Genomic DNA, 23029 nt, shown 5'->3' with positions numbered 1-23029 from the left:
TTGCCCTGATTATGGCTGGTCCATACAATGTTAAATGTGTAACAGTACAGACACAGAGGGCTAATGGATGCATAAAGCATGTGGGAACATGATGTTTTTTAAAATTGCGTTCCCATTTTTCAGAATTTGCATATTATTAACATCTATATCCATGCTGTGATTTCCACAATGTCATAACCTTTCCTTCTTGGTGTTGTAATTTTAAAGTTGAGTGTACTTGGACCCTTATTTTTAGGGTGGAGGGGGCTAGTAAAATTTTGATTGGAGATGCTCTTTTCATTTTCCATTTAAGTCCTTAAGAATAAAAATTAAGTCTGATTTACCCTGTAACTGGAGCTCGTAAACTAACAGGTGAAATTAGTCTTCCTGGCTGCATATCAGAGCTACAAAATTGCATTACTGCTCTAGAAAATAGGAAAAATTGAGAATACTAAGTGCATAAACTGGCCAATTCATGTGTACACGGCAGCCGCGATAAGGCGACTCATTGCTTGGACCTATTCTTTTTAGGGCTCCTCTTATCGGGAGATAGCATACATTTATATGGGAAGGTAGGTTTCTGCTGTAATTAAAAATGCCTGAGGATGAGGGACGGAGAGCTCAGTCAGGGCCAATGCATACAAATATAAAAGACTGACCATTCCTTCCAAAAAGAACTCAGGTGTGTACAGATGCATATATACTAAGAGTAGCCATTTCCATATATAACTGACAAAATAAAAGTAGCACTCTATAGCTATAGCATGCAAACATGAAATGTGATTTGCATTACTGCTCTATAAAATAGGAAGAATTGAGAATAAATTGGCCAATTCATGTGTCCCCGGGAGATTATTTAATTGGCCAATTTATCCGTCAAGTATTGTCAATTTTTATTTTATTTTCTAGAGCAGTAATGCAATTCAGATTTCATACATTTCATGTTTGCATGCTATAGCTCTACTTTGTTTTGTTAGTATGTGTGGAGATAACTACTCTTTGTAAGCACCTGTACACACCTGATTTCAGTTTGGAAGTGACGGTCAGTCTTTTGATATTTTTATGTACCGTATATACTCGTGTATAAGCCAACCCGAGTATAAGCTGAGGCACCCAATTTTGACACGAAAAACTGGGAAAACGTATTGACTCAAATACAAGTCGGGTATGCACTGGCTCCTCATCCCCATCCTTGTTTGCGTGGCCTCCATGAGATATAGATAGATATCTATCTAACACTGCAAAAAAATAAAAATAAAAATCCTACTTACCTTCCTTCCCTGCGCCGGCCGATCACGTGTTCCTGCTCATTAAAGAAATGAATATTCACTCCACGCCTATGGGAGTGGAGAGGGGGTGAATATTAATTACCTTAATGTGTGTGGATACGTGATCGGCTGGCCGCAGGAGCTGCTGGAAGCTGACAGCTGCAACTGTGCGTGCTATAAGAAAAATGAATATTCATAACCATTGCAGTGAATATTCAGCTCTCTTTAGCAGCGGGCACAGGCTTTAGCCAGCACCTGCTTCCTGTGATCGGCTGCTCCCCCTCCCCCTTCTGTCACAATGACTCGTGTATAAGCCGAAGGGGGCGATTTCACCACACAAAAAAGTGTTGAAAAACTCTGATTTACCGTATATACTTGTGTATAAGCAGAGGTGACTGGATTTTCCCAAGGCCAAGCAACATTAATATCTTTACACCCAGCAATCACATGATCACTAGGTCTGGAGGAAGAAGTGCTGAGACCGATTAATATAATGTACACAGTGCTTACGCAATGGTAAGGAAGGCAGATGGTAATAAACCCTCGTACAGCTGCTATACACAATGCACAGACTTTTTACAATGTCAGTGCAGAATAGAATGCCAACCACGACAGAAGTTTAAAATCTATTAGAGGTCCAGTAGTAGTTAAAGGGGTTTTCCTAGCTAAAACTTCTCACAAATTGCTGTAAACATATAAATTGACAAATAGCTGTTACACACCTGCCCTCTGCCACTGCTTTGTCCTTTACAGACTGCAGCAGTGACATCATAACAACAGCACATATCACTGCTTGATTCAGGCAGTTTAGCAGCTTTGCTCTACAAAGCCACAGAACTCAGTGACTGGCTGCAGTGGTGATATGTGCTGTAATCATCATCTCTCCACTGCAGCCAGTTCTTTACTCAAGTGCATGTGGTTGGGAGTATGAGTAACACCCGTGTGTGGTACTTATATGTATGCAAACTTTAGAGATTATCATTGTGTTTTGTCCTGATGAAAAGGTATGATCACCTGGAAACGTGTAGACAAATAAAATCACATCTTGTCTATTGGATCCTCAGCAGCACGGGTTTTATATCCACTTTCATTTGAAAGTTTGCATACTATCAGTTTGGTAGATCTTTATTTCAAGTTAGCAAAGAGGGTTGTGACTGTCAGGAGAGCAAACCCTCCCAGGAGATCCAAACCCAGTTTTCAGAACCCTTCCTTTGTAATCCGGATAAGACTCTATTGCTCTTATTGTCATTCCAGTTTTTATCTACATATGTATACATTTGCTGGGATAAGAGTTTATCCCTGAAAACCTCTTGAGCAGAACCAACTGAATACAGAAAAACATTTTAACAGAAGTTCTATTGCAGTGGGGAATGATTTATGTGGCAATGCCCCAGGAATTGCTTACAGTAGTAATGGTCGAGAAAGTGGTACTGTCACGAACGAGTCACAGTCTCTTGCGAGATCTGGGGTCAGAAAGTGAAATCGCTGATCTTCCATTTAGCCAGTTTGTGTTTCATATTAAATGGATTTGATTTCCTTTGGTGCTGAAGAGGTTAACAATCCTTTTTATGCTGGTTACAAACTTGCAACTCCACTCTGCAACTCTTGTTCATGGCCTGGTAACTGTCTCTCCCTATAAAATCTGGTCACACCTTCTCTTCCTTGCCAGTGAAAGCTTTGCTTCCTAGCTTCTTGAAGACGCTGTGCTTAATTGAAGATTGTTGTGCTGTTTTTGGGTGTATGCTTTCCTCATTGTCCTATTCCCATTCGTAATAGCACAGCATGTAAGTTTACCAAGGAATATTTCACATTTAGTTGGTAAATTCCTATCCCCTCCCTATATACCCCTCTACATTTGGTGAGCGTTTTTTATGCTTGTTGTTCTCCGTTATCCCCGTCTGCCTTACGTGTTAATACACAAGCATTTCTGTCCAAGGTTTCCTGGGGAGCTTAGGGAATAACAGAACACTAATGCTTGTGATGCCTCACCTTTAGTTAGAGCCCCAGTCCTAGGGACGGATCACAGACCCTTTCCCTAATTACGTACAGTCACTGCATGAGAGGTTCAAGATGATATCCACAGTCCATATTGTAACTCTGCCCAGTCATCATTTGTAGTTACCAGCAGGATTACTCAGCAAAGGGCTGGACCAGATAGGATGTCAGCAACACACACTGCATACAGAAGGGAACTGTCCATCCAGAACACTCACTGCATTTACACTATAAGGATACATACAATAAGGTAAAAAATCCTAAGCAGAGTAATCCTTGCAGCAGCTGTACAACATATGAGATTTTATAGCCACACATTGTGGAATAAAATCATGAGTGGAAGCAGACTTCTGCAGGGATTAAGTGAGGGTGTGAAAGGTCATTAGTACATGTCGACAACATGTCATACAGCCCCCATCAGTGGTTTATCGGGATGACTGCAGACATAGCTCCGCCTGAAGGCTTCCCACAAGGGAATACATTCTCCATACAGCCCCCTACAGCTTTCAACAGCATAACATACCTGAATGCCCGACTCAGATATACAGAAATGGATTAGAAGAATATGTACCGAAATGGAGAAAGATCTTTTAACCCCTTACTACTTTTGCTACATAACAGGAGAAACCTCATTTAGACAAAAGGCGTTCTATATTTTGTGTTGGTTTTAAAATCAAACAAATTATCACTGGATGTGCTGACTGACTTCTGATATTGATCTGCCATGCTGTGGATGTCCGCTCTGTCCTCTGGTGATATGGTCTTATACTCAATTCTTTAATGACATTCCTCAATACTAAACTCCGCTAATTTATTTCTTTCACTTTTTTGGAACAAAAAAAAAAAAAAAAAAAAAAAAAAAAAAGGATATCTGGGTCTTTAAAAGGGTTATCAAAATGTGTGGATATTTGGTGTGGATTCTAATGTGATTTCTGCCTACGCATTGTAAGACTGGGGACATGTCACAAAGAATATGGCGCAGGCAAGAGAGGCAAAGTTACAAAATCTACACATGATTTGTGCATGTGACACGAAGAGCCTGCTGATGCAAATACAGGCCAAAAATACCGACAAATGGATAAGGCCTTACACTTCCAGGAGGAAAAATATTTTCTTCCCATCCTGAAGTTAAAATTAATAGATGTTCACTATGGCACAATAACATTTACAGTTAGTATTAAAAAGCCTCATTAGCACCATGAAACAGACCTGTGAAGTGTAAAACTTCAGCCCATTGTTTGCAGATATAAACCTGGACGTCGGTCCCTCCAATTGCAAGATATGTGCCACTCTGATCAAATACCAATGACCGCACCTGTTAAGAAAATAAAAAATGGAAATAAGAAAAAAAAAAAAAAAAAAGCAAAACGTTTCACTCAAGCTAATGACAGTCAGCACAACTGGATTTTTTTTTTTTTTTTTTTTTTTTTTTTTTTTAAGAACAATGTTATAAAAACAAAGCTAACTACAGAAAAGTATTCACGAGATCACTTGGAAGTATAACAACCTACGATTAAAGCATTAACCCCTTCCTAACATATGCAGTAATTACAATGCTAATGTCGGGTGCAAGTGTATGGAGAAGTCGCAGGAACTGAGCCGAAACCATACCCGGTGGGGGTAAATACTTGCCTCTAAAAGCAGACCACTGCTGTTTGAAAGTAAACGTCAGCTGCCCTGTCCTGCGTAAACTGCCACCATGCCTCTATTGCATTTTTTTTTTATTATAATAAGCCAATTTCATACTTCATAACTTTAAAATTCATCTTTTAATATGGTTGTATGTATTAAGCTGTGCGGAGTACATCAGATTATAATAGGATTTGTGTTAACAGGGTAAAAACAAATCTTGTGGTACAGTTTGTATAGGTGTTATATGCTTTGAAGCAATCCTTAATCTAAAAGGCCAGGTTTCACAATGGTAAATGGTGTCCTTTCGTATTCCCCTTTTAGAGCATACTCTGCAGTTTTCTGTGTTCCTCCCTTCCTTGCAGTTTGGGAAACCTCACTTAGAAAATGTTGCCCTGGTACAATACAGTCACCTTCAGAAGTACTAGGATGTTAAATGTTAGGGCCTTGATAACTATCTCCTGAAACTGAAGGAAGGTCCCCATATTGCCAGCACAAAAGCATTGCACAGGATCTATACAATGTGCATAGTCAGCTTTTAGTATCATACGTTTGCTTTTCACATGGCACTGTACGATTTCAGGACCTGATTGAGAGATCTACACAAGAAACCATGCAGCTGCTGCATCGGGGAGCCCGTTGTCAGCCACAGCCTGACTCGCCACAGAGAAGTCAGAAGGGGTTTATTAGATCTTGGCCTTTCTGATCACTGCATACACAGAGCCAATGTGAATGATGTTACATTTTTGTTCTATTAAAAGCAAGATTTATACGGATATCCTGTGTTATCTTTATGGGTTTTATGCTCCATTTTTTCTGTGTGTTTATACACAGAGCCAAGACAGCTCTGTATATAACGGTGTAGGAAGTGCGGACATAGTTTCCTCTTCTGGACCCAGTAATCCTGTGAAAGCTGTGTGCAGGGAGGAAGGAGGAGCTGTATTTTGTAGTTTGCTATTCTTTTTTATTGTGTGGGGTAGTGGACTAATGTTGGCTGTTTCACAACCTGTTAAACTTTTCTGGCTCATGTAACTTTTGCATTTTGCACTTTTATCCTTCTATATGTAGCTTCCCTAACTGTTCACAATAACAGTCATTTTGACCAGGGGCGCTCAAACGTTTACCTGCCACTGCATTTATTCTTCTTTGCAGGATCAAGCTTTTAACTTGCACTTGCGCATTACACAGTGAACAAGGTTTATAGAATGATTTCTTTAAGTATCCCCGAATCTATGCAGTGATATGGCTGACCAAACCATGACTGTTTTTAATGAACAATGTGAGGGCTGTAGATCACAAGCATCCAGTATTGACTGTCAGCCTTTTTCCCTTATAGGCTTCTCCAGAATGCAGTGTAGATGGAGGAATAAGCAAAGTCTTTGCAAGTTTACGTTGGACATTTTTTCTGAAATTGTTCCACAAATTCTTAGACGCAGTTGTTCACAGATTGGTGTACCACTGACCATCTTTGCTTCTCAGAGACCATCTATCATTCTATCATTTATTTTTATACATTCATGAGATTCTGCTGAAAATTAAAGCAGTGGTCTGAAGGCAAGGTAAATTTCCTTTATCTATTTAGTGCCATAATCTAAACTATTTTTCAATAGATTTGCATTAAAAATTCTCTACCGTTCTCTAACCGCACCACAGTGGAGGTTATATGGTCCAACAGTTTTATTATTCTGGTCATTCCAGACACAGATACCATTTTTTTTTTTGTTTTGCAAAACAGTTTGACACTGAAGTTTTACAGTGACAGAAAGACTGTTAGACCCTGCTTATTGGTCACAACAGGCCACTGAACCTGACAAGACCCAGAGATCATTGCTTGACCTGTAGTTACCATGATAATTATCGTCGCCCCAGGAGCTCCCTCCATCTCACAACCATCTAGATTTAGCGGGTGCTGTGCATTGCAGCACTTAGAGGGTTAAATAACTAGGCTCAGTGCCGGCACCAACCTTGCATGTTGCTGCAAGAGCTTGGTTGTCCGTAAGCAGAGTTTCTGCAGTGATTGCTCGGGGCACAGCTCATGTGTTAGGAGACATACTGGTGCATCTATATGCATGAATACCTCCCCAAATAGGAAATTCCATTACAATCAATGTTAGCAAGGTGTTAAAGAGGACCTGTCGCTTCAATTTACCAATCCAAATCATTTGGATAGTCCAACAAAATCAGTTTCGTTACATGCCAAAACCTTAGTAAAGTACTCCCGCCATACCTTTGTAATTGGTCCCTGAATTTTCCCGTGCCATTTGCTAATAAGTACAGTAGAGTGAGTCTTCAGTGAAAACTTGACTCCAACGTTTTGATTCTTGCTCACGGAGAATGGCTAACAATCATAGAAGAGGGACACACTGCTTTTAAGAGCAAGCTTTCCAAACCTTGCACCTGCTTGTTAATGACTAACTAGTGCAAGCACATAAAAGTGCACTCTCTTTGCTATGATTTCCATTGCACTACTAGTGAGAAGTGATGTCGGAATGTGATGACATAATGTAGCACTACAAGCCTTGCAACTGCACAGGATTTGTAACTACACTATGGAGCCGAGCCAAGATGACAGCAGCGAAGTTTACTTACTGGGCAAGGAAGAAACAACGACAATGTATTGAGTATGAGGAGGGATATGAAAAGTAGAAGGAAAAAGAAAAAAAAAAAAAAAAAAAAAAAAAAAAAGATTCTGGCCAAAAGGTTCATGAGAGTAAAGTGAGGTGGCCGGTTCATTTTATCATAGACTATCTGTGGACTGCACATAAACACTTGTAAGCTTTCATACCTGGTATCCTTCTTCTAGCTGCAGTGTCTTAAAGTTCTTTAGCTTCCGTAAATCCCACAGTTTGACACTGGAATCATCAGCTGCAGTCGCCAAATAATAACCATTTTCTGAAAATGCCACACATGATACAGGACCAGAATGTCCAGGAAAATTGGCCACATTTGATCGTTCCTGATAAACACCATAGACAGAACATTAATGAATTGTATTTATGCCTACAACGATCCAAACAAAATGTGCACAATCTATACTAAAAAGTAGACTGTGCAGATTCATTTCTCACACAAACTAATTGAACTACAAAGCAAAAATCGATGTGATACCCAACACATTTAGATTTACTAAAGGGGTTCTCTAGAGATTTAATAAAATGGCCCCCTCAAGCTATTCAAACTTTAGCCCATCCTAGTCACGTCACGGGCTGTAGTATGAAGAAGCACAGCTTCTGAGACCTGTGTCACCTGACAGAGGAGTTGTATCGTGGGCAACCATACCAGTTAACTATTGTAGAAATGTGTGACAAGAAGAAAAAAAAAAAAAAACATCCTAAGCTAACTGAGCATAGAAGTCTGGGGCTGGAGAAAAAAAAAATCCTTTTTGCGCAGTCAGCCAAGCAATTTATTTCCACTCCTGTGGCACACCTCTCCAGCAGCTTAGGTATGTGTGCATGTGATACAGTTCATCTGACAGTTGAGACACAGCAGGTCTTATGAGTGGTATTTCTTCATAGTGCCAGCCTGTTCAGACACATGAACGGGATAGGGTACCAATTGAATTACGTGATGGGCTATTACCGTATTTTACTTTCTTGGATAATCCCTTTAATTAGCTGCAGAGAATGAGAAAATGTTTAAAAGGTGTTGTCCACTACTTTGATACTAATGAAATATCCTTAGGACACCCAGCTTCCCCACAGAACAGCTGTTATGTCTGGCAGGAGCCAGAAGTAAACAGTGCTCATATTAAGACAACTCCATATACTGTTTAATAGCTACAGTTGCAAAGAACTGCAGCTCAGATCCCATTCAATTGAATGTGCTTAGGTACTGTTAGGGCTAGAAATATTTGGACAGACAAGTTTTGACATATTGAAGCTACAGTTCTATAATCAATGTTATATTGATAATACTCAAATTGAAGCAAACTCCAAATCAATTACAGGGCATTTAAAGCCTAATTGGAATAATGGTTTAAGAATTACAGCTCATTAATAAGTAGCTACTTCTTTTTAAAAAGCTACAAAAAGTAATTGGACAGTTATCGCTAAAGCTCTTTAAAAGGGGCTGTCCACTACTAGGACATTCCTCTCTCAATCTGAATGCTTGGCACTGAAATTAAAAACCCTTTATAATCTCTTCCCGTGCCGCTGCCATTCCAGCGGTGTCGGCACTTATGTGGTTGTTGTGACACGTGAGCCCTGCACCCAATCAGCTCTGACGTCACTCTCTGTCTTCAGACAAATCAATCATCAAGAGGTAATAAGAGTTGTGGCTGTGCGCACTATTCCTCTTGATTCTTTTACGCAGTTAGTCCTATTTGTAGACTTTACTGTGCAATTTTCTGATGAAATGACATTTTAAGAGGGTGTTGTCTGACACTTTTTCATGTAGGAGTGGTTTTAAAATAAAAAAACTGAGGCAGCTTCCACCATAAATCCAGCAGTTGACTCTAGGAAGTCTGCACTGACTTTGGAAGCCACATATGCACATGCAGAAGCGATACTTTAACTATTTACGGTGACATTACCTTCAAATCCCAGATCTTAATTTGGGAGTCCATTGTCCCTGTACCAAAAATTAGTCCATCAGGATGAAACTGAGCACAGGTAAGAGCTGCAAGAAAAAAAATCCGGGTTCAAAAGGTTGTCCGGTGGAGGCAAAGCTAACTATTGATAGGATTAGTGAGAACTTAATGAGAGGTGGGGGGGGGGGGGGGCTGAGAGCTGGGACTCCGACTGACTTGCACAACAGGACACTTATCTCTCTCAGAATGGAGTGCACATGCCAAACGGCAATTCCATATGGAGCTGCCAAGCTCAGCTTTTTTTCGTTCAGTGCGAGTACCAACAGCTGGGTTGGGTTGATCGAATAGCTTCGGGTAAGTCCTTATCCGAATAGCTATAGCATTTCCCAAACAGCTGCATCGGGAACCCAGATACCTGGAGCACTCCCAATAATCAGCTGTTTGGCACCGCAGCTGCATGTGTCGCAGCTGTGTGACAGTCACAGCTCATGCATGGACAGCCTAGTTTTCACCCAGGAGCTGGATAGGTGAAAAAGGGTTGTCTGGTCAAAACAAGTTAAGCACAAGTTCAGAAAATTATCTTAGAAATCAAGCAGAAAAAAAATCATGTTACCACATCCTGAAGTTTCATCTGTCACTTTGGTCAGAACACGTCCTGCATGAATGTCAGAGAATGCCCAGTACTGAAAGATTGGGGGGGGGGGGGAAAAGGGACAATGAAAGAATATTTTTACGTCTTTACATGTTAACAAAATAGATTTCTGCAGCATTCTTAAAGAAGACCTTTCACTGTTTTTTTATTTTATTTAAAAGTAACACTCCAGTGTTTTTTTTTTTTTCCGGTGTTGGAGTCACGCTTTAAATGCAAGTCCCTGCCCCCCAGCTCTGGAGTCGTCACTATTTTTCAGCGCTGTACCAGTCCCAGTGTGCCATCTTGTGAGAGCAGCTTCTGACTGGCCGGAAATCAGAATTTACTGTATGCCACAAGCTCTCAATGTAAGTCTGAGAGCCAGAACGAGACTAGACTTACAAACGAGCTAATTTACACTGATTAGTGAACTCCGCACAGCTCCAGCAAACATTGGAGCAGTGGGCAAGTCACTTTTCTCCAGAGACAGATAGATGTGACACTGGAAAAGGATGAAGACTGCAGCAAACAAGTATGAGACAGGGTAGGGGAATTGCATTTAAAGCACCACTCCAGCGGTGCAATAAAAAAAAAAAAAAAAAAAAAAAATATGCAGGCATGGTGCTTTAAACAGAGTACCTTCTCTAATTACTGCAGCTCCACTAACAGTTTTATGAAAACCAAGCAGGTGGAAAGGTGTATGTGAGGCTGTGTGCGGAATTCCCGCGGATTTTATGCATTTTTTGCCACATTTTTTTCGCAGCGAACACGCATAAAATAAGCAAACCATTGAGTTCAAAGGCATTTTGCACATGCTGTGCTAATGCTGCGTATTTTTCCGCGGTGGAATCGCAACGTGGAAAAATACGCAGCAATGCTCATTGTTTTTGCGGTATCGCGGGAATTCCACACACATAGGGATGCATTGATCCGCTCACTTTACGCATGTGGCTATGCTCACCATGCGCAAAGTAAGCGGATCATGTGCGGATGGTACCCAGGGTCTGGAGGAGAGGAAACTCTCCTCCAGTCCCTGGGTGCCATATCCCTGTAAAAAATAGAATTAAAACAAAAAATCGTGATATTCTCACCTTCCGGCATCCCCAGGCCTCAGCGATGCTCCCACCAACTCCCGTTCCCAGTTATGCCTTGCGACAATGACATGTGATGACGTAGCGGTCTCGCGTGATGCTACGTGATTTGGGGTCATTGTCGCAAGGCATCGCTGGGAACGGGACTTGCTGGAGCATCGTTGAGGCCGGGGGACGCCAGAAGGTGAGAATATCAATTTTTTTTTAATTATTTTTAAAATTATATCTTTTACTACAGATGCTGCATAGGCAGCCTCAATAGTAAAAAGTTGATCACACTTGTCAAACACTGTTTGACGAGTGTGACCAATCAGTTTTTCAAGCGATGTTACAGATCGCTTGGAAAACGCTAGTATTCTGCAAGCTAATTACGCTTGCAAAACACTAGTTTTTTGCGGGAATTACGCATGCGGATTTCTCGCGGCAGGGAGTTGCGGAATTGCTGCGGCAATTTCTGCGGCAATTCCGCACGTGTGCACAAAGCCTAAAAGTTTGGTCCCACTGTGAAGCACAGAGCGCCTGTACTTTGTTTCAAAATTAAAGCAACTGTTAGCACAGAAAGACTTTTGAGACGGAGTGTCACAGAAAAAATAAAAATAAAAATCGACAACTGTTCTAGAAACAGTAGCAATTAAGGGAGGCACCCAGTTTAAATAAATAGAAAAAAAAAAAAAAAATACAGTGAGGTCCTCTTTAAGAAATGGGTGGACTGCATGTGCAATCATTTTTTAGTTACCTACTTTACTTCATGCATTGTGCCCGAATCCCTTCCTGATGCATATCTGTCACACATCAAGCGCAGGCTGAAGTAATGACAGGCACCGTCTGCACGAGACCCAAAAGGCGCCGGCTTTCAGGGTGTGTGCACACGGTGCGGATTCTGCTGCGGATTTGCCGCTGCAGATCTGCAAGAAGAGTACAGTATAAGGTTATTCAATGGGTTTTAAAAACCGCAGTGCACGTGCTACGGATTTTTCCACACGGATTTGCTGCAGTTTTAAATCCACAGCATGTCAATTCTTTTTGAGGATTCCGCTGCGGTTTGAAACCTGTTCCATTGTCCTGGTGTCAAACCTCAGGGGAAAACCGCAGGCAAATCTGCAGGTAAAACGCAGGTCATTTTACCTGCGGATTTACCTGCAAATGCGCGTGAAAAAATCCACAGCTCAATCCGCACTATGTGCACATACCCTTAAAGGGAATCTGTCACCCCTTTTTTGAGATATCATATAATGATATTCAATTGTGTGTCACATAAGGATTCTCTTAGTACTTTTGCTTCCCCCTGACCCTGCACCTTTCATGCATAAATACCTTTTTTATATCGGTTTAGATGTATGTAAACTGCGGCTGTCCGGTCCGCTGGGCGGGGCTTATTCAACTGCTCCCCCCTCCCTATCTTGCTCTACGCATTTCTTGTGTAGAGCAAGACAGGGAGGGGGGGGGGAGCAGTTGAACAAGCCCCGCCCAGACCGTGGCAGTTTACATACATCTGAACCGATATAAAAAACTAGATTATGGCCCGATGCTATCGCATCGGGAGGATGCGATAGCATCACACCTCTTGCCATGTTAACCCTCAACACACACTCCTCTCACCTTTCACCATCTCCACTTACTCTTTCACTCCACATACGACCCCTTCTCTCACACTCACGCCGTCATCGCCGCTGCTCCACGATCCCCAACATCATCTTCCGCCGGCGCCATCCTGGATCCAGACATTGTCCACGCCGGCGACATGTTCTTGCGGCGACGCCATCTTGAGTATCGTGAAATCCCGCGATACTCAAGATGGCATCGCCGGAAGAACATGTCGCCGACGTCTGGATCCAAAATGGCGTCGGCGAAATCTCGCGAGTTTTCGCCGACGCCATTTTGGATCCCGACGTCGTCCTCACCGGCAACATGTTCTTGCGGCGACGCCATCTTGACTATCACGGGATTTCGCCGATCCAAAACATGTTGCCGGCGTGGAGGACGTCTGGATCCAGGATGGCGCCGGCGGAAGAAGATGTCGGGGATCGTGGATCAGCGGCAATGACGGCGTGAGTATGAGAGACGGAGTGAGAGAAAGGGTCGTATGTGGAGTGAAAGAGTGAGTGGAGATGGTGAAAGGTGAGAGGAGTGTGTGTGTTGAGGGTTAACATGGAAAGAGGTGTGCGGTGACGTCACCGGTTACAACTGGACGGAAGTTGTTACAACCGGAAGCTGCTTAGGGCATTTATTATTATAGATGTATTTATGCATGAAAGGTGCGGGGTCAGGGGGAAGCAAAAGTACTAAGAGAATCCTTATGTGACACACAATTGAATGATATCTCAAAAAAGGGGTGACAGATTCCCTTTAAAGTGTAACTACTGTTTCAGGAGAACTTGCAGCAGAATGTCTATGCTGTTTTCAACTCCTCCCTCATCTCCCCACTCCATAGCTAAAAATGCAACAAAAAGTGATCAAAAAGGTCACATTGTACACTAAAGCGGTATCAAAAACTTTAGCTTGCTATTTAAAAAAAATAAATAAGCTCATACACAGGTTCATAGGCAACAAAATAAAGTTACTGGTGTCTGAAAATGGTGACTTTTTAACCACACATGTAGTTGAATATACTTTTCTATGTTGTATATTACTGTAATTGCACGGAACTGGAAAATCTTGTTGCTAGGTCATTACCATTACTTAATGAACACTGTAAAAACAAAACCTAACGACCTGCTGTAATCACTCCCTGGCACACTGATTGGCATCCCACTCAGCAGCATGTGTGAACTGAGCAGCCTGTCAAAGTGCCAGGGTGTGATTACATTGCCCCAACACGAAGAGAGCAGTTACAGGGGAGGGCGGATATAGATTTATTCTTTCCATCTTTCCATGTAGTCACTGCTCCACTAACATAGCCTAAAATGATTCCAACACCATTTACCTGCACATTAACCCTATATCTGCAGGCAAGTTGTGTTTGAGATGACAAGTTCCCTTTACTTAAAGGGAAGGTGCCGCAATTTTATATAATTTGCAAAAAAATAGTAAGTTACAAAACATGTTGTTTCAGCAAATGTTGTACTAACCAGGATTTATGGTTTGTTTGTAATAATGTTTTCATGTAGCCACTGGGCGCTGACATCTTGATTTGCAGATCTGTGGAGGACACATACAGTCTGCAAATATGGCTGTCCCTGCACATAGGAAACTGCGGTCGGCTTCCGACCGCACATTGCAGCCTCAGTAGCAGAGAACTGGGCACGCCCCTGTGGGCTGCACCATTCACTGCTGTAGGTGTGGCTGGGCGCCATTTTACTGTAGCCCAGTGCTATCTGCTGAGCTCCACTTACCCTCTATCACAGGACCACTTGTGGCATAACGGGTCCTGTGTTGTGAGGAGAGGCTGAAGAAAAGGAGAAGGTGGTCAGCAGAGGAGAGAAGCGCTCACTGGAGCCGGAGGATGGAGAGTGGTGAGTGCGGGTGACTTTCATCTATGCTCCTCTGTACTGCTTACTCCAGGCTCAGCCCTGTGCTTCCAGCTCCACTGTCCTCCTGCTCTGTCTCCGCCTCCTCACACACAGCCCCAGTGATCTCCGGTAATCTGACACCTTTGCTTTTATGGCTGTCTGAGGAGGACAGTGACTTATACAGCCCATAGTCTTGTGTATAATTGGGGGGGGCTGGAAGTTTCACCAGTGTGGGCATATCTGTAATACTGTCTGCTGAGCCGTGCATCTAATCCTCTTCTGTGTGATACTGCCTGCTGAGCCGTGCATCTAATCCTCTTCTGTGTGATACTGCCTGCTGAGCCGTGTATCTAATCCTCTCCTGTGTGATACTGCCTGCTGAGCCGTGTATCTAATCCTCTCCTGTGTGATACTGCCTGCTGAGCCGTGCATCTAATCCTCTTCTGTGTGATACTGCCTGCTGAGCCGTGTATCTAACCCTATCCTGTGTGATACTGCCTGCTGAGCCGTGTATCTAATCCTCTCCTGTGTGATACTGACTGCTGAGCCGTGTATCTAATCCTCTCGTGTGATACTGCCTGCTGAGCCGTGCATCTAATCCTCTTCTGTGTGATACTGCCTGCTGAGCCGTGCATCTAATCCTCTCCTGTGTGATACTGCCTGCTGAGCCGTGCATCTAATCCTCTCCTGTGTGATACTGCCTGCTGAGCCGTGCATCTAATCCTCTTCTGTGTGATACTGCCTGCTGAGCCGTGTATCTAACCCTATCCTGTGTGATACTGCCTGCTGAGCCGTGTATCTAATACTCTCCTGTGTGATACTGACTGCTGAGCCATGTATCTAATCCTCTCCTGTGTGATACTGACTGCTGAGCCGTGTATCTAATCCTCTCCTGTGTGATACTGCCTGCTGAGCCGTGCATCTAATCCTCTTCTGTGTGATACTGCCTGCTGAGCCGTGCATCTAATCCTCTTCTGTGTGATACTGCCTGCTGAGCCGTGTATCTAATCCTCTCCTGTGTGATGCTGCCTGCTGAGCCGTGTATCTAATCCTCTCCTGTGTGATGCTGCCTGCTGAGCCGTGTATCTAATCCTCTCCTGTGTGATGCTGCCTGCTGAGCCGTGTATCTAATCCTCTCCTGTGTGATGCTGCCTGCTGAGCCGTGTATCTAATCCTATCCCGTGTGACACTGCTCTCCTGAAATACTCTGTGCTGCTGTCACTCTGCTCCCAGAATCCTTGCTGCCTGCCATCCTCGGTGACCGAAGACCCCATTCCTCTCCTCAGATCCCGTCCTGGCGATGTGTGAAACCGAGGGGACAGGGGCCTGATGTATGGTGGAAGGAGCAGGGCGACAGCAGCACAGAGTATTTCAGGAGAGCAGTGTGCTGGTCTGTGGGGGGCGCCCTGTTCGGTGCCAGGGATTGTACAAAGAGCGCTGTGTTTTATTCACATGGATGGACCGTCTGCTTGTCTGCTCCACAGAAATCCAGGAAACATGTCTGCTGATTGATGGCCTGTTCTGATCCAGACTTTACATGCAAAGACAGTCAGTAACTTTGCAAGCCCCATCAAAATGGCTGCTCACTGTGTCTATAGATGTCATAGGTTTTTGTGCCAGATTTCAGTAGCTGCTCCCCCTAGTGTTAACAAGTGGAAATGCCAAACTTTTTAAAATTATTTTTCATATTTTGCAAAATTAAAAACAAACGATAATATTTTTTAAGAAAATGTAAACATTAATTCTTTACATTTTTTCAATTGCTGAAAAAAAATTTTTTGGATGGCACCTTCCCTTTAAGGAATGTAAATGACTCATTTAACCATGGAGGGCGCACAGTTTTAAGATAATAAATTCACTGGGCCTCTTTTTGAAGGCTATGACTATCCCAAACTCCTATTCTGTGTATTTTATGGTCTCAAATATTTGAAAAACTGCAAAGGTATTATTGGGATGCACTGGTCTCGTACGTTTGGCAACTGGTCTCTCCCCCATTCTCAATATCCCCAAAGTGTTCTAAGATACAATGTCAAAACTCAGCTCATTTTTGCAAATATGACAATAAGGAGAATCATTACTTTCCTTTATTTCCACCTTTGTCCTCCAAACTGATACGTATTCAGCGTATTTACTATGAACTAACGTCTCAAAAATAAGCGTAATCACGACAATTGAAATTAACTAGCATGACTTCTGCTGCTACACTCCACATTGGAACGTTTTCAGCATGTAATCTGAGTCAGCCTTGTGTCATATTCGGATAAAGCAATTGTCGTTTTGGCTCATTAAATCAATCAATCAATCAGTGAATGCACTGTGCAACGCCCTGTGTGCTGCAGGAATTCCCCGGTTTCAGGCCAGGGAGCGGAGAGTACGTATAGCATACATAGTCCCAGCCAGTGGGCACAGCCTTGCTGTCCATATATTAATAAAGAGTGAGGCTGTGCCCACTGGCCATTCGCATCACTGGTTGGGCTGCTGCTGAATACATTTGGAGCCACTGTCATTAAAAATGAACATCTTAAGCGTTAAAAAAAAAAAAAAAAAAAAATAGAGCAAGGATTCCTGAAAGTGAAGATATTGTCTCTACTTGGCCCTCATTTTAACATAGAATTCGTCTAAGATTATATGAAGAGACAAGGATGTGTGCAAAACCACATCCACAGTAGATCTGCGCTTTAAGATGTTTAGAACAACCTCCCTACAGAGTTCCTTCAAAAACAGTGTGCGGTAGGGAATATATTAAACAAGTGAACTCGATTATTCTAATTGAAAAATACATTTATAATCAAAAGGAAACAAACGTGCATATATTTTAACAAACTATAGTCTCCTTTGTTGGTTCGTAGCTATTGATAATTATTCAGAAGTTTAATTAAATTCATCTATAGGTTTCAAATAAAAGTAGGTCAGTGTCAATACAGGCAAATCAAAAGAAAACGTTGTTTTGGCCTTACACATACATAAATTCATTGTACTTTAGATCTTGGTCAAAAAGATGTGTATTAGGGGGGTGGAAAGGATAGTGTTTCAAAAAAAAAAAAAAAAAAAAAAAAGTGGACAAGTGTACCAAAGACAAAAGGTCTATCACACCAAATATTGTTGTGATTTATTCTGGCCCAGACGTCACCTCTCTGCTGTCCAGAATCCCAAAGTGTCTATCAGCCATATCCTCCTTCTCCTCTCGCTTCCTCAAACTCAATGTAGACAAATCTGAACTCATCATCTTTCCTCCATCTCACAGATCTTCTTTACCAGACCTAGCTATAACAATTAATGACATCACACTTTCCCCAATACCAGAAGTCTGCTGCCTCGTAGTAACCTTTGACACTGCCCTGTCCTTCAAACCGCACATCCAAGCTCTTTCTACCTCCTGTCGCCTCCAGCTCAAAAATATTTCCAGAATCCGTCCTTTCCTCAACCCTCAATCTACTAAAATGCTTGTGCATGCCCTCATCATCTCCCGCCTCGACTACTGCAACATCCTTTTCTGTGGTCTCCCTGCTAACACCCTCGCACTTCTCCAGTCCATCCTTAACTCTGCCGCCCAACTAATTCATCTCTCTCTTCGCTACTCCTCCACTTCTCCCCTCTGCAAATCTCTTCACTGGCTCCCATTCCCTCAGCGTATCCAGTTCAAATTACTAATTCTGACCTACAAGGTCATTTATAACCTGTCTCCCCCATATGTCTCAGAACTAATCTCTCGATACCTTCCCTCACGTAATCTCCGGTCCTCCCAAGACCTCCTTCTCTCCTCCACACTTATTCGCTCCTCACCCAACCGCCTCCAAGACTTCTCCCGAATAGCCCCTATTCTCTGGAATTCTTTGCCCCAAAAAGTCCGACTATCAACCATTTTTGGAAACTTCAGACAGAACCTGAAAACCCACCTCTTCAAGAAAGCCTACAGCCTGCAATGACCCCGCTACCACCTCTTCTCTCACCACTACCGGTGATATCACCTCAACCAACACCGGAACTGCTGCAACCCACCAACCTACTGTCTCCTTCCCCACCATCCAGTAGCATGTAAGCCCGAAAGGGCAGGGTCCTCTCTCCCCTCTGTATCAGTCTGTCATTGTTAGTTTGTTTACTGTAAGTGATATCTGTAATTTGTAAGTAACCCATGGTGCTATATAAATAAATAATAATAATTTAGACTTCTCTTTAATTTATTCACTTTCCTAATTGTAAATATACATATACCTCTCGGCTTATATTCAAGTCATATACCTGGGGGTCAGCAGGGGAGGGGGAGCGGGGGTGTCACAGATCATACTTACCCCGTCCTGGCTCGGTCTCTGCAGCCCCCCCGCTTCTCCACGGTCTCCCTTCCTTCAGCGGTCACATGGTACCGCTCATTAAACTCATGAATATGCACATATTTATGAGTTTAATGAGCGGTAATACATGACCGCTGAAGGCAGGAAGGGAGACCGTGGGAGAACGGGACTGCAGAGCCCGAGCTAGGACGGGGTATGTATAGGCTACAGTCACCTGTCCCCGGTCCAACAGTGCTTGCTGCTGTCTGATGTGTCCTCTTGTCAGTGACATTCAGACAGCAGAGGGCGCGGTGACGTGGTTAGTGCGTGCCCTGCCCTCTGCTGCCTGAACGTCACCGACAGAGGACGTGGCAGACAATGGCGGCCGGCGAGCAGAGATGGACGCAGGATAAGCGAATGTTTCAGGTGCCGGGTCCTGAGGCAGCGGCGACACCGGCACTTGGCACCCAGCGACGGAGAGGTGAGTATGTCATTTTTTTATTTTAATTTGCAGCAGCTGCATATGGGGGCATAATGTATGGAGCATCTTATGGGGGCATGATATATGGAGCAGCATATGGGGGCATAATCTATGGAGCATCTTATGGGGGCCCACATATGGGGGCATGATATGTGGAGCAGCATATGGGGGCATGATATGTGGAGCAGCATATGGGGGCATGATAAATGGAGCATGTTATGGGGGCAGCATATGGGGGCATAATATATAGAGCAGCATATGGGGGGCATAATCTATGGAGCAGCATATGGGGGTATCATGTATGGAGCATCTTATGGGGGCCACATATGGGGGCATGATATGTGGAGCAGCATATGGGGGCATGATATATGGAGCATCTTATGAGGGCAGCATATGGGGGCATAATATATAGAGCAGCATATGGGGGGGCATAATCTATGGAGCAGCATATGGGGGTATAATGTATGGAGCATCTTATGGGGGTACAATATATGGAGCAGCATATGGGGGCATAATCCATGGAGCATATTATGAGGGAAGCATATGGGGCCATGATATATGGAGCAGCATATGGGGCATGATATGTGGAGCAGCATATCGGGACAACATATGTAGCATCTTGTGGGGGCAGCATATGGGGGATTAACCCCTTAACGACCGCCGATACGCCTTTTAATGGCGGTAATTAAGGGTACTTAAACCACAGCGCCGTTAATTCACGGCGCTGTGATTTAAGTGAATAGCGCCCCCCAGTGTCGGATTTTCTCCGGGGTCTCGGCTGCCAGGGGTAGCCGAGACCACAGAGAACATGAATCGGTCGGTTTTTACCGACCCCCGCTTTTGCGATCGCCGTTATTAACCCTATAACGGCGACCGCAAAAAAAAAAAAAAAAGCCGCGATCTTACATTTAATTTCTCTTTCCTCTGATGTGATCGCACATCAGAGGATAGAGAAATAGGGTCCCCGATCCCCCCGGTCCCCTCCCGGTACCTCGTCCCCTCCCGGTAGTCCCGCGCCCGCCGGCGTCATCCGATGGGCGCCGCCATCTTGAAAATGGCGGGCGCATGCGCAGTGCGCCCGCCGGGAATCTGCTGGCTCCGGCTGGCAGATTCCATTCATTATTTTGATCACTATGATAAACGATCATAGTGATCAAAATAATAAAAATAGTACCTAACCCTCCCGTTTATCACCCCCTTATATAGGCACACAATGAAATAAAAAAAATATTTTTTTTTTTCAGTTTTCCATAAGGGTTAGGGCTAGGCTAGGGTTAGGCTAGGGCTAGGGTTAGGGCTAGGGCTAGGGCTAGGGCTAGGGTTAGGGCTAGGGTTAGGGCTAGGGTTAGGGCTAGGGTTAGGGCTAGGGTTAGGGCTAGGGTTAGGGCTAGGGCTAGGGCTAGGGCTAGGGTTAGGGCTAGGGTTAGGGCTAGGGTTAGGGCTAGGGTTAGGGCTAGGGTTAGGGCTAGGGTTAGGGCTAGGGTTAGGGCTAGGGTTAGGGCTAGGGTTAGGGCTAGGGCTAGGGTTAGGGCTAGGGTTAGGGTTAGGGCTAGGGTTAGGGCTAGGGTTAGGGCTAGGGTTAGGGCTAGGGTTAGGGCTAGGGTTAGGGCTAGGGTTAGGGCTAGGGTTAGGGCTAGGGTTAGGGCTAGGGTTAGGGCTAGGGTTAGGGCTAGGGTTAGGGCTAGGGTTAGGGCTAGGGCGAACTAGGATTTGAATTAGGATTAGGGATTAGGGTTGGGATTAGGGTTAGGGGGTGTGTTGGGGTTAGGGTTGGAGCAAGAATTGAGGGGTTTCCACTATTTACCAACTTTGGGGGTCTAAAAATTGGGGTCTAAAAAATCACTTTTGTGGAAATAAAAAATACTTTTTATTTTCACAGCTCTGCGTTTATAAACTTCTGTAACGCGCTTGGGGGTTCAAAGTGCTCACCACACATCTAGATAAGTTCCTTCATGGGTCTAGTTTCCAAAATGGGGTCACTTGTTGGAGTTTTCCACTGTTTAGGCCCATCAGGGGCTCTGCAAACGCAACATGATGCCCGCAGACCATTCCATCAAAGTTTGCATTCCAAAATGGCACTCCTTCCCTTCCAAGCTCTCCCATGCACCCAAACAGTGGTTCCTCCCCACATATGGGGTATCAGCGTACTCAGGACAAATTGCATAATAACTGTGGGGGTATGATTTCTCCTGTTACCCTTGTAAAAATAAAAATTTGGGGGCGAAAAGATCATTTTTGTGGAAAAAAAAATGGATTTCTTATTTTCACGGCTCTACGTTATAAACTTCTGTGAAGCACTTGAAGGTTCAAAGTGCTCACCACACATCTAGATAAGTTCCTTAATGGGTCTAGTTTCCAAAATGGGATCACTTGTTGGAGTTTTCCACTGTTTAGGCACATTAAGGGCTCTCCGAACGCAACATGGCATCCCATCTTAATTCCAGCCAATTCTGCGTTGAAAAAGTCAAACGGTGCTCCATCCCTTGCGAGCTCTGCCGTGTGCTGAAAAAGGGGTTTACCCCCACATATGGGGTATCGGCGTATTCAGGAGAAATTGTACAACAAATTTTGTGGTTGATTTTCTCTTTTAACACTTGTGAAAATAAAAAAAACTGGTTCTGAAGTAACTTTTTTCCAAAAAAAAGTTAAATGTTAATTTTTTCCATCCACATTGCTTTCGTTCCTGTGAAGCACTTAAAGGGTTAATAAACTTCTTGAATGTGGTTTTGAGCACCTTGAGGGGTCTAGTTTTTAGAATGGTGCCACTTTTTGGTATTTTCTGTCATGTACACCCCTCAAAATGACTTTTAATATGATGTGGTCCCTAAAAAAAATGGCTTTGTAAATTTTGTTGTAAAAATGAGAAATCGCTGGTCAACTTTTAACCCTTATAACTTCCTAACAAAAAAAAATTTTGCTTCCAAAATTGTGCTGATGTAAAGTAGACATGTGGGAAATGTTATTTATTAAGAAATTTATGAGACATCTCTCTGATTTACAAAATTTTAAATTTTTTTGCCATATTTCTGTTTTTTTCATAAATAAACACAAGACTTATCGAAGAAATTTTACCACTAACATGAAGTACAATATGTCACGAAAAAACAATCTCAGAATCAGCAGGATCCATTAAAGCGTTCCAGAGTTATAACCTCATAAAGGGACAGTGGTCAGAATTGTAAAAATTGGCCTGGTCATTAAGCTGCAAACTGGCTCTGTCGCTAAGGGGTTAATATATGGAGCAGCATATGGGGGTATAATGTATGGAGCATCTTATGGGGGCATAATCCATGGAGCAGCATATGGGGGCATAATCTATGGAGCATCTTATGGGGCAGCATATTCTATGGAGCATCTTATGGGGCAGCATATGTGGCATAATCTATGGAGCATCTTATGGGGCCATAACCTTTATGGAGCAGCATATGGGGCATATTATTCTAGGGAGCATCTTATGGGGCCATTATTAACCTTTGTGCAGCATTATATGGGGTGTATTTTGTATGGAGCATCTTATGGGGCCCATCACGAACTGTATGGAGCATTATATGGGGCTCCTGATTCAAAATGGCTATTCAAAAACATTTAACCTACTGATGTCTCAATTAATTTTACTTTTATTGGTATCCATTTTTATTTTTGAAATTTACCAGTAGCTGCTGCATTTTCCATCCTAGGCTTATACTCGAGTCAATAAGTTTTCCCCGTTTTTT

General features: G+C 43.2%; 1 protein-coding gene across 1 annotated transcript in view; it reads right to left on the bottom strand.

Annotated features, from left to right (window-relative positions):
- Positions 1-23029, bottom strand: part of PRPF19 (pre-mRNA processing factor 19) — a 96121-nt gene that overhangs the window by 8641 nt on the left and 64451 nt on the right. The window contains exons 12-15 of the mRNA XM_073563140.1: positions 10013-10082; positions 9403-9488; positions 7657-7827; positions 4452-4557 (exon numbers count right to left, since the gene is read on the bottom strand). Of these exons, the coding sequence (XP_073419241.1) occupies positions 4452-4557; positions 7657-7827; positions 9403-9488; positions 10013-10082 (433 nt within the window). The remainder of the gene's footprint in view (positions 1-4451; positions 4558-7656; positions 7828-9402; positions 9489-10012; positions 10083-23029) is intronic.

Source organism: Dendrobates tinctorius, unplaced genomic scaffold (genome assembly GCF_039654945.1).
Source record: "Dendrobates tinctorius isolate UK_male_01 unplaced genomic scaffold, ASM3965494v1 ptg000382l, whole genome shotgun sequence".
Lineage (NCBI taxonomy): Eukaryota > Metazoa > Chordata > Amphibia > Anura > Dendrobatidae > Dendrobates > Dendrobates tinctorius.
Note: the sequence above shows the minus strand (reverse complement) of the source record. Positions and strands in the feature narration are given on the sequence as shown.